This window comes from Brassica napus, chromosome C3 (genome assembly GCF_020379485.1).
Source record: "Brassica napus cultivar Da-Ae chromosome C3, Da-Ae, whole genome shotgun sequence".
NCBI classification, from domain to species: domain Eukaryota; kingdom Viridiplantae; phylum Streptophyta; class Magnoliopsida; order Brassicales; family Brassicaceae; genus Brassica; species Brassica napus.
Genome location: NC_063446.1, coordinates 33,423,465 through 33,434,694, shown reverse-complemented (window position 1 = coordinate 33,434,694; position 11,230 = coordinate 33,423,465). Strand labels below are relative to the sequence as shown.

Here is an 11,230-nt window from a genome sequence, read left to right as displayed (position 1 = left end):
CCCACCATTTAGGAAACCCAATTACTTTAAAACACTCAGAAGCTTCATGTCCCTTCATACCACACACCGAGCACTGTTTGGACCCGTCCCGACTTCCTTGTCCTCCACGATTCGCAGAGAAATCATTCGAGCTCTGTTTCGAGAGCTCTTTTGTGTGAACTGTCCCGGGCCTTCGATTGGAAGAACTCTGAGCTACAAAGCTCATCACCGGATTATCAGCAGTAGTGTTCGAACGCAAAGTCTCATTCTGAGACACAAGTCTGATACACACTGTCAAGATCGGGAAGAGGAGTAATTGCACATATTTGTGAGCGAATCACTCCATGAACTGAGTCATCTAAACCAGACAGAAAATCATGTACGCGCAAGACCTCTCTCTCCTTCCCATGCGCTGAATTCAGGTCACATTCACACTTATTACATGTACAAATTTTAGAATTCATACACTCCGCAATACCATCTCACAACTTTGTCAGACGGCCAAAGTAATCATCCACAGTTGATCCGTTTTGCTTACATGTAGTAAGCGAGTTTCGGAGTTGCTGCAGTCTTGCTCCACTCTTGAGCGAGAATCTCTTCTTGATTATGTCCCAAAGGTCTTTAGCTATCTCACGTGTAGATATGGAATATCTCAGCTTTGGATCAATGGTTTGTTTGATCCACCCTACCAAGAGGTGGTTATTTGCAATCCAATCCTCAAGATACGGTGAATCAGACGCTAGTTTCGGTAGACTTCCATCAAGGAAGCCAAACTTCTTTCTGGAACTAAGTGCCATACGCAGGTTCACGGCCCATTCATCGTAGTTGTGACCGTTGAGTAGAGGGTGAGAGATGACTGCACCCGGGTTGTCATTAGCACTTAGGTCGTATGGAGTTATAGTCTTGTACTTCTGTTCTTTGTTCGTTGAGAGCGCCATGACTCTGTTTTGTTGATTTAAAACAGAGCACCAAAGGTTTCAGTCGTAGATTATGTCTCTCTTGCGATTGCAAGAAGAGTTTGGTCAAGCTCAGAATAAAAAAAAAATCTAAAGAAATTTTGTGTTTCTAGGTTCTTACTCTGATACCGTGACAAATTAGGTTTCAATATTCTCGTTTCACTATCTCTTAGGCATTAACCAGCCCCTCATATATAATGATACAACCTCGAGTTTATAGGAAAGTTTACATAAACAAAGATATGCCCAAATCATATTATATGGGATCTTAACATATCCCAATAGAAAGACCGTTAGTTTACAAAAGCTGAAGAACCGCTCGTGTCTTCTTCTCCTGGTGTTTCATGTCAGTAAATATATATAAGATTGTCCCGGTTTGGTCTCTATTCTAGTTTGGTTTACTTATTCAGCGAGAGGATGCTACGCACGTACCTAATTTAATGAAAGCAACAAAAAAAATGTTGCAATAAGATAGTGGAATGTATTCTGCCAGTTCTCAATGACTGTTATTAGTCTATATATTTTAATTGATTTTTAAACTAATATAGTATTTATTAACAAAAATAAATTATACAAATGTTCAGATCTACCATGTATAGTTGTTATCACAAATTTGGAAAAAAATTCTTGGATTTGATTATTTATATTTTTAACAAAGAGATCCATAAAACCTCAATAGATGGTTCCTTTTACTAACTCTCAAGAAGAAGAGGTCAGTGAAGCAAAAATTTCTTATTAGGCTTAGTTTGTTTGTTGAATGCAATTGTCCCAGAATAATGTTTTATTTTTCAAAATAATAATGTTTTATTTTTCAAAAAAAATTAAAAAAATCAAAGTGTTCTGCATCCGCTGGTGTTTGGAGTCTTTGTTTCTCATCCTCTTCTTTTTTACTAGGTTATCAAACAATATGGACTATGAGAGAACACAATTAGATCAAATAACACATTCAGAAATGGATGTACATGTATTATATACATCTCTCATCTCAGAACTCAAGTCCCTCAACACTTGCAACATGTGATCATGCTCATGATGGCTCAGATCCTCCATGAGAAAAGTCCTAAGCTGTCCATTCACCTCAATCACACTGTACCCAGGCACTTTCTCCATGGTCCCACTTCTCATCAACTTCCTCACCTCCGCCACTTCCTTCCACTTTTTCGCAGTAGCAAAAAAGTTACAAACCAGCGTGTGGATTCCAGTGTTATCCGGATTCAACTCTAGAATCCTATTAGCAGCTATCTCACCAACTGATAGATTCCTATGGTTAATGCATCCTGAGAGAAGAGCAACCCAAACGGGCAAAGCATCATCAAGTTTCTCAAAGTTAATCATCTCAAGAGCTTCTTCCACTCTCCCTGAGCGTGCAAGAAGATCAATCAAACAAACGTAGTGCTTCTCGCTCGGTTGGATACTGTATCTGTTTCTCATGGACCTGAACCAATGCTGGCCTTGTTCCACTAGACCTAAGTGGCTAAAAGCAGAGAGAAGAGACGCAAACGTGGCGTGGTCGGGTTCAATGTCTGATTCCGTCATTTTCGCGAACATGGACACAACTTCTTCACCGTCTCCATGGATTCCGTAACAAGATATCATCGTGTTCCAACAGACCAAGTCTTTCCTTCTTGTCCGATCAAAGATTTCTCTCGAACTTGCAATAACGCCGCACTTTGAGTACATGTCCATCAAAGCAGTAGCGCTTACTCTGTCAAGAAAGTGCCTTTTCAAGACGTAACAATGTACCGATCGACCAGTCTTCAACGACCCGACTTGAGAACAAGCCGAGAGCACCCCAACGAGAGCCACTAGATCCGGTTGAAACCCAAGTCTCTGCATCTCAACTACCGCTTCAAAGGCTTTATCAGCTAACCCATTTTGAGCAAACCCAGAGATCAACGAACCCCACGAGACAACGGTTTTAAACATCATCCTACTAAACACCCTTGAAGCAAGCTCTAAAAACCCAACCTTTACATACATATCAACCAACGTGGTTTCAACCACAACGTTCATAGGAAGACCTGTCCTGATCAAATAGCCATGCACAGAACAACCCATTCTCTGATCTCCAAGATCAGCAGAAGCTTGTAACAGACCAATCATCACAACCCCGTCTCTACCAAACCCTTCCCTTTGCATCCCTCTGTAGAACTCAACCGCCTTCAGCGACTCACCACCTTGTGCAAACCCTGTCACCATCGTTGTCCAACAGATAACATCCCTTTTCGTCATCTTTCGAAACAGAGCTTCAGCTTCATCAATCTTCCCGCACTTCATGTAGAGGTTCAACACAGATGAACAAACAAAGACGTCGTTTTGGTACCCACATTCCTTAGCTTTACACCACACTGCATCTCCTCTCTCCAACACCATAGCGTTCAAGCACGCCTTGATCGTCATAGTGAAGGTAGAGCTATCTGGTCGAACACCTTCGTCTATCATCTCATCGTAAAGGTTTAGAACCTCGTTTGGTTTGTTTCGGCGGGAATACGCCACGACCATGGAGTTGTAAACGGATACGTTTCTCTGAGGCAATTCGTCGAACACCTTACGGGCGTGTGAGATCTCGCCGATTCGTGCACAGGAAGCGATGAGGTCGCGAGCGATGGAGCTTCCATGAAGTAAGTCACCGGTGGTGATTGCGAAAGCGTGGATTTGAGTGATGTGACGCTTGTGTTTGGTAGCTGATAGTAGGAATTTGAGGCGTCTCGGACTCGGAAGAGTCCGATGTAACATGCAGAAAAGTTTGTTGTTTTGTTTTCGGATTCCTTTGTTTTCTTCTAAACCAAAACCAGACAGAATCTTTAGACCAATTCGAACCAAATCGAATATCCGAAGCCTCGTGTGATGTCTGGATTTTATTCGATGGTAATCGGATCCACAATTTTGCTTGATAACTTTCTTCAAAATTAAAAACCAAAATCAAAACGAACAGCCAAACCTTTTTTGGTCACTACGGGTAGATTGGGTTGAAATCATTTGAGTTTGAAACATCAAATAAAAATTAGAAGTGACGAACTTTTAAACCGGACTGATTCGATGGTTGAACCGTATTCGACCATGAACCGATTACAAAACTAGGTCGGATCTCAGAGTTTTTTTTTTTCGAAAGAATGTTAAATTTATTCGAACAAAAAAAAACTATTTGTACAATGAATAAGTTTCAAAGCTTAGTGTTTCTAGAATAAAAATATACTAAGAAACCTTTTGATACTTTATTATCTTGTCGTAAACCAAAGATTCATCGCATCTTCATAAGTATTGGTACTTCGCCTAATCGAGGAGATACGGTTACAGACCATCTTTTCTACAAGCGTGACCAGCTTTGCGGCTGGAAGTGGCAGTTCTCCATGGGTTCTGGAGTTGCGTTCTCTCCACAAAGAGTAAAGAGCAGCTTGGAAAACATAGCGAACGAGGAAGAGTTTAGTCTTGCTCAGGTGTTGGGCTGTTAAGAGTGGAAGAATATCACTCCATTTGTTCGTATAGTGAGGCAGCTGTCGCTGGGTAAGTCCTCTCCACACCTCATCTGAATATTAACATTCAAAAAAAATATGGGACCGTGATTCTAGCTGACCAGAACAGAGTGCACAAGAGGCAGAAGCTTGTGGGTTCCATCTCTGAACTCTGTCCCCAGTGGCTAACCTGTTATGTACCGCAAGCCAAGCAATGAAAGCATACTTGGGCGTATTGTGATCAAGCCAAATACCTGAGCTCCAATCCACTGTCTCTTGTGGAGTCCTCACCAACCTCCAAGTCTCCTTCGAGTTAAAACGTGGCTTATAGCTATCACCCTTACATCTCCATAACAGCCTTGTTCGTAAGTAAGACGCTGTGCGTCAGCGTCCAAATGACCGGAAATAGACACAGATTACAGCAAAACAACAAAAAGATGAGAGAGAAAGCGACGCCTCCGTGCCAGATTTCCGAAAATTAGTGACGCCATTAATTCCGGCGTCGACGTATATCAACAACGTTAAATGATCGCTGCGTTTAAATCCATCTAATATATTTCCAGATACACTTTCTTAAATATTGGTCGCTGACGCTAGTTTCAGCGTCTTACAAACGAACAGAGCTAATGTGATGTCTTCATCCTGCTGTTGGCCTCTGTACTTAATGCTCTGTATCTTCAACTCAATATTGTTTAAGGATTCCACTCTGTGACGTCGTCTTCGATGTGACCGAATGACCATCTCCACTGTGTCGTTCAGTCTAATACCCATATCAGAATTATTAAACTGTAAAAACTATTAAAACGATCAAAATCTACGAATCATCAATATAAACATAAAACAAATATATATTTATAATATTTTATGTTTTAAATTCATCTATATTTTATTTATGTATTCACTTCTAAATTTATACACCAAAAATATAGTAAACCAGATCATTGAATCATGTTTGATTTAGTGAAACTAGATTAAAGTGTGATCCAAAAATAATCTGGTTCACCTTTTAGTCCGGTTTTAAAAACATTGTTGAAAACCAAAAACATATGTGAGCACTGTTATGGAAAACAAATCAAAATTGTACAACTCTGAAGCAACAATTCTTTAGTTCTTTTCATTCATAGAAATTGACCAAACAATTACATTTATTCAAGGTTTCATCTAACACGTCGGTGATATCATATTTAATTGATATTCGATTAAAACAAAGTTGACTGATATCCTCTCCGGCTCTTGCAATATTTAAACAAAACGGGCCCAAATCGTCATCTTTCAGGCTATTAATTTATTTTTTAAGACACAGGACTAAGACCAGCCGCAACGATGATCCTTAATGGATCCTTAGCGCCTAATCCGATGGTTATCGGAATAAAGAAATATTATTTAACCGAAATAATCCAAGGATCAATCCGTAAATAAGGATTTAACGGAGTTGATCCTTAGAGACGTGGCACGTTTTGGTTCGTCCGTCGGCTTTGTCATTCGTACGTATCAAAAAAAAATTATTCATTTTCGACCAAAGGCGAGGAAAAAAGAAATGTCTCGAGTGAAGGCGATATCAAAGGCGATTCGATCCATCCCGAGAAGAAAGTAAATCGTAGGGTGATTTTGTAGATTTATGCGTCGAGATTTTGTTTTCTTTGTTGTTTTCTCCTCAAATTAGGGTTAGGTTGTGAAGATTCAATCGATTTGTCTTTTAAAATTAGGGTTTCAATCGATTTGGGGTTTTCACTCGATTTAGGGTTTTCAATCTATTTTGTTTTGAAACGATTTGCGGATATTCTCGTTCAATTACAATCTTCTTTGATGTTCTTATTTGTGTTAGCTTACGGTTTATATGTGATTCATGTTTGCTTACGGTTTGTTCAATCCGTGCTCGTTTCTAAAGATCTGTGGTTGTTGTTGTTTATATCATCTTCGTTACTAAAAATCTTGGTTTTCTTTCAGGTTTAACCAATCATGGGACAAGACTATTCGTACAGCCAACCGTCTTCGTCAGATGAGTTCGACATGACGTACCTTCTTGAAGCAGAGGCTGCTCTTTACGCGGATGAAGGACAGAGTAGTTTCTCTGTTGGCGAGCCGGTTCGCAACCCACCTGAGGCTGATGATGGCATCCCAACGAGATGATACTGTGGCAGTGAGGCTGCTATTGCAACATCTTACACGCGAAAAGATCCAGGGAGGTTGTACTACAGGTGCGAGAATAGAGATGATGGGGGCTGCCACATATGGAAATGGTGGGATGTGGCAGTCACGGAGGAGGTGTTTGAGGTTCAGAGAGAACTCAGGCTGCTTAAGGAGCAAGGTTTCGAGAAGACCGTCTGTGAGCTCAAGAAGAACAAAGACTCTACAAATGGCTATGCATTGGAAGTTTGTGTAATGGTCTCCGTATTGGTTTTTCTAGGTTTGGCGCTTATGTTTGTCAATGGTACGTATCTCTCTTGAGTTTTTGTTTGTTCTTCATGATATTTTGTAAAACTTATGACAATTTGATCTAATGTTTATGCAGGAAGAGCTTCAAAGATGTAAACGAGAGTGTCGAGAAGCTCGAGTCTCTCTTTAGGTACGATGCCACAACTGCCTAGTCTCTTTTCTAATAACTATAAACGTATAGTAGTGTATTTGTATTTGTATTTGTATACCTCATAAATTGGTTCTAGTTTAGTAGAAGCTAGTTGTTTGGTTTCTCTGCATTGGTGGTAATTGCTAGTTAAGTAGAACCTATTTAGTTTGGTTTCTATCTTCCTACCGCCATAGATTTGATTGTTTTAAATGGCTGTTACCGTGATTTGATTGGTGTTTAATGCAAGTAGTTAGCTTTCTACCTTCCTCACTGCTCGGTTTTAATTGGCTTTTAATGTTTGTTAGTTTAATCTCGCCTATTTAACTATCTGTGTTGCTATTAGAGTAACACAGAGCAATCTCTAAACATGGATAAGCAAACTAGTTATGTAAACCTTAGCTTTAGTCAATCTCAGACTACAGTGGACCTTGAATCACCCGAACCTTATTGGTTCGGTATCCAAGGTCCTGATGAGTCAGTTCTCGAGTCTCCTCTCAACTCTGCTGTCGACACTAGTGCCAAGGAGAGGAGGAAATGGTTCCCAACGGAGGACAAAATCCTTATTGGTGTTTGGCTTAACACCAGTAAGGATGCCGTGGTGAGCAATGACCAGAAAGCTGGTCGCTTCTGGAAGAGGATTGTCGACTACTACAACAACTGCCCGCAACTGGTGGGAACAACATCTAGAGAGCTGAATCAGTGCAAGCAGAGGTGGGCTAGGATTAACGAGCAAGTCAGCAAGTTCGTTGGATCATATGACGCGGCTCTGAGGGAGCAGAGAAGTGGTCAAAATGATGATGACGTGATGAAAGCTGCTCTATAGTACTTCTTCAATTGTCACGGGACCAAGTTTGTCATGGAACATGCATGGAGGGAGTTGAGGCATGACCAGAAATGGGCCTCCACCAATGTGGGTAAGGACGGTGGGAATGAAAAGCGGAAACAAGTTGATATAGAAGAAGAAGTGGGAGAACCAGAGGGTAGACCTATAGGGATCAAGGCTTCTAAAGCTGCTGCTAAGAAGAAGAAGAATGGTAAAGAAGAGTTGTTGTCACAGATTCAGGCCATAATGGAGATGAAGTCAAAAGTGTCAAAACAGAAGTTGCTTGAACGTCTACTTAGCAAAAAAGACCCACTCACTGAGATGGAAACATCTCTTAAGCTCAAACTCATGTCTGAGATGTTATGAGGTTAGGTTGCATAGTTAGCGTTCGTATTCAACCTATGTGTCGAGTAGTTACATGTTGTTTGATTGCATAGTTAGCTGTATTGAACCTATGTGTGGAGGAAAAGTAATAACTCTTGTCTTTCTTTCAGTTTAATGCGTTGAGCAAAAGTAATAACTATGTGTGTACTCTTTCAGGTTCAGCAGTAGGGTCACGGGTGTTGCAATGCACGGGTGAAGATTGTCACGGGCTGTGAAGTACTCAAAGTCATGGGTGCCCGAGCGCTTGTAAAGGACAGTACACACGTGGATCAGGAAACCCGACAATTGTCTTAGAGGCTGTGGCTTTGCAAGACCTTTGGATATGGCACACTTTTTTTGGTCCTCCAGGTACCTTAAACGATATTAATGTCCTCGAACGGTCTCCTGTTTTTGACGACATTATAGAAGGTCGAGCTCCCAGGGTAAGGTACATGGTCAACGGACACATGTATAAGTTGGCGTACTACCTCACTGACGGTATATATCCAAAATGGTCAACATTTATCCAATCTATCACACTCCCTCAATGTCCTAAACAAGAGTTATTTGCCAAAGTTCAAGAAGCAACCCGAAAAGATGTGGAGCGGGCTTTTGGAGTATTGCAAGCCCGATTTGCGATTGTGAAGAACCCGGTAAAAACATTGGACAAAGCAAAGATAAGCAAGATTACGAGAGCATGTATCATACTACACAATATGATAGTCGAAAATGTACGGGATGGATACGGTACACAATTTGATATATCTGATTTTGAAGAAGGGAACGTAACCAGAAGTTCACGGGTGGAAGCCAACATGCCTACAAATCTCAACAACATATTTCCCATTTGGAATGATGTTCGGGATACTCGTATACATGAACATTTGAAAACAGATCTAATTGAGCATATTTGGAACAAATTTGGTGATGAATATTAATAAGTCTTGTATCTTTTTATTGAATCATGAATAATAAATAAAAAATTTAATTTCACTTTTTAAAAATAAATTTATTTATTTATTCCTAAGGATTCCAAATCGAGTATCACCATTGCACACATATTTCTGATTATGATCCTTAACAATTCAAAAAAAAAAAATTATTCTAATCCTAAGGACTCTTGAGAAAATATCACCATTGCACATGCTCTTAGAGCATGAGCAGCAGCGAACTTGCAATTCCCGATTTCCAATGTTTTTTTTATTATTTTTTTTTCGCTTGACTTTTAAAAAAAGAAATATATATATAAACGACCCTATCGCGGGCCGCCACGTGTCGTGGAGCCCGCAGAACAGTAACGAGACGGTATCACTCCAGCGAACCTGCACGAGCTGGATTTATTAAAATTTGATTATTTTAATATTTTTTTGCCTCAAAAATCGTGTGAACTTTACTCAACATTCTTCGATGCTGATGGTGTAACAATCGAGTCTACGCCCGAAAATGCATTTCTCTTACATACACGAGATAAATGTCAACAAAATTCAACAATCGCCAACATTATATTTCAAAATCTTTTTCCTATATAAATACTACCATCGCCGCAACAAATATCATCATTGTTACGAAAGTAAACAAAAGCGGCCACCGTAATGTTTGAAATAATTAAAGATGTGGGTCCCGCTGCACTATTTGCACAGTAAATTTTCTTCTATATATACGAACGTTTGCGTTCGTTTATAATGCACACCTAAAAACACTTCTATTCTATTCTCTCTCTGTATCAGTGTTATTTCTTTCTACGGGTATAAAATTTTGCCCTTATTTAAATTCCTGCGATACAAATAAATTCCAGTTCTTTTTATAACACGTTATCAGCACGATCACTCTGCGATTCGGTAAAATTTATTTGTATCATTTATACCCTGTTATAATGGTCGGTATACCGCCTCTACTATTATTTATATCATGTTATAATGGCCGGAATACCGCCTATATTATTTATTAGTAATTTAATTAATTTAATGGTCGGCCGAGCCGCCTTATATCCTGTTTATTATTAATTGGTCGGCTGAGCCGCCTTATATTCTGTTTATTATTAATTGGTCGGCCGAGCCGCCGTATAATTTATTTATTACTCTGCATTGATCGGCTGAGCCGTCGCATGATTTGTTGTCATAACATAAATATTTTATTGTCATAATTTTTTACTTTTATGAAATTTTATAGATTTGGTTGACCGTTTAATACGATATTTTCAGACTAATTTTTCGTACACTCGATTTAACCCCAACGGTCACAAAGAATTTTTTTTCAAAATTTCCCCTTTCTCCAACGGTTATGAACAGTGTTTTTCATCTATAAATACAACTCATTTTCACTCCATTTCATCATCCAAAATATTTCATCTTCTCTTAAAAAAAAAAAATTTCAAATCGCTCTCCTCCGATTTTTATTTCAAGAAAGATGATTCGCGCACTTTTGTTTTTATGTGTCATTTTTATTTGTGTTTCTATTTATGGTTTATCCGTTGGAGAATTTACTCCAAGAGAATTTAGGATGAATATCGGTTTACTTTTCTTTACATCGCTTCTCCTTGTAATTGCTTGCATGATTAATGTAAACGGTTCCTTTTAATATGAATAATATTCTAATAACTTTTATTTATGTTCTTTAGAAATACAAATGGCAAAAATCGAGAAACTTCAGTTTCCGGCATTGGAAGTAACTGGGACAAACTACACGGCATGGGTTACAAACATGGAGCTTCATCTAGATTCCGAGGAAATACTCGGAACAATAAAAGATGGCAATATATCAACCTCTCATGAAAAGGCTAAGGCCGTAATATTTCTGAGAAGGCATCTAGATGAAAATCTTACGCATGATTATGCGAGAACCAAAGATCCCTTAGATCTTTGGAAAGCTCTGAAGGAGAGGTTTGATAACCAAAGAAAAATTACTCTCCCCCATGCGCTTGATGAGTGGAAAAATCTACGATTTCAAGATTTTGAAAAAGTGGAAACGTACAATTCCGCTATATTGAGAATAGCGGCGCAATTAGATTATTGCGGTAAGCCTGTCTCGGAAGCGGAAATGCTCGAGAAAACTTACCAACGTTCCACAAAAATCATTATGTTCTACAAGAACA

At 39.3% G+C, this 11,230-nt stretch overlaps 3 protein-coding genes across 3 annotated transcripts; 2 read left to right on the top strand and 1 right to left on the bottom strand.

The window, feature by feature from the left end:
- Positions 1-1,799: 1,799 nt before the first annotated feature.
- LOC106447402 (putative pentatricopeptide repeat-containing protein At3g25060, mitochondrial) lies at positions 1,800-3,952 on the bottom strand. Its single transcript, XM_013889319.3, has one exon. The coding sequence runs from the start codon at positions 3,669-3,671 to the stop codon at positions 1,869-1,871; it is 1,803 nt and encodes a 600-aa protein (XP_013744773.3). The 5' UTR covers positions 3,672-3,952; the 3' UTR covers positions 1,800-1,868.
- A 3,368-nt stretch (positions 3,953-7,320) lies between these two features.
- LOC111203714 (glutathione S-transferase T3-like) lies at positions 7,321-7,776 on the top strand. The gene has a single exon (XM_022697708.1). It carries the CDS (start codon positions 7,321-7,323, stop codon positions 7,774-7,776), a length of 456 nt encoding a protein of 151 aa, XP_022553429.1.
- A 33-nt stretch (positions 7,777-7,809) lies between these two features.
- LOC106448911 (glutathione S-transferase T2-like) lies at positions 7,810-8,142 on the top strand. Its single transcript, XM_013890731.2, has one exon. It carries the CDS (start codon positions 7,810-7,812, stop codon positions 8,140-8,142), a length of 333 nt encoding a protein of 110 aa, XP_013746185.2.
- The last annotated feature ends 3,088 nt before the right edge of the window (positions 8,143-11,230 follow it).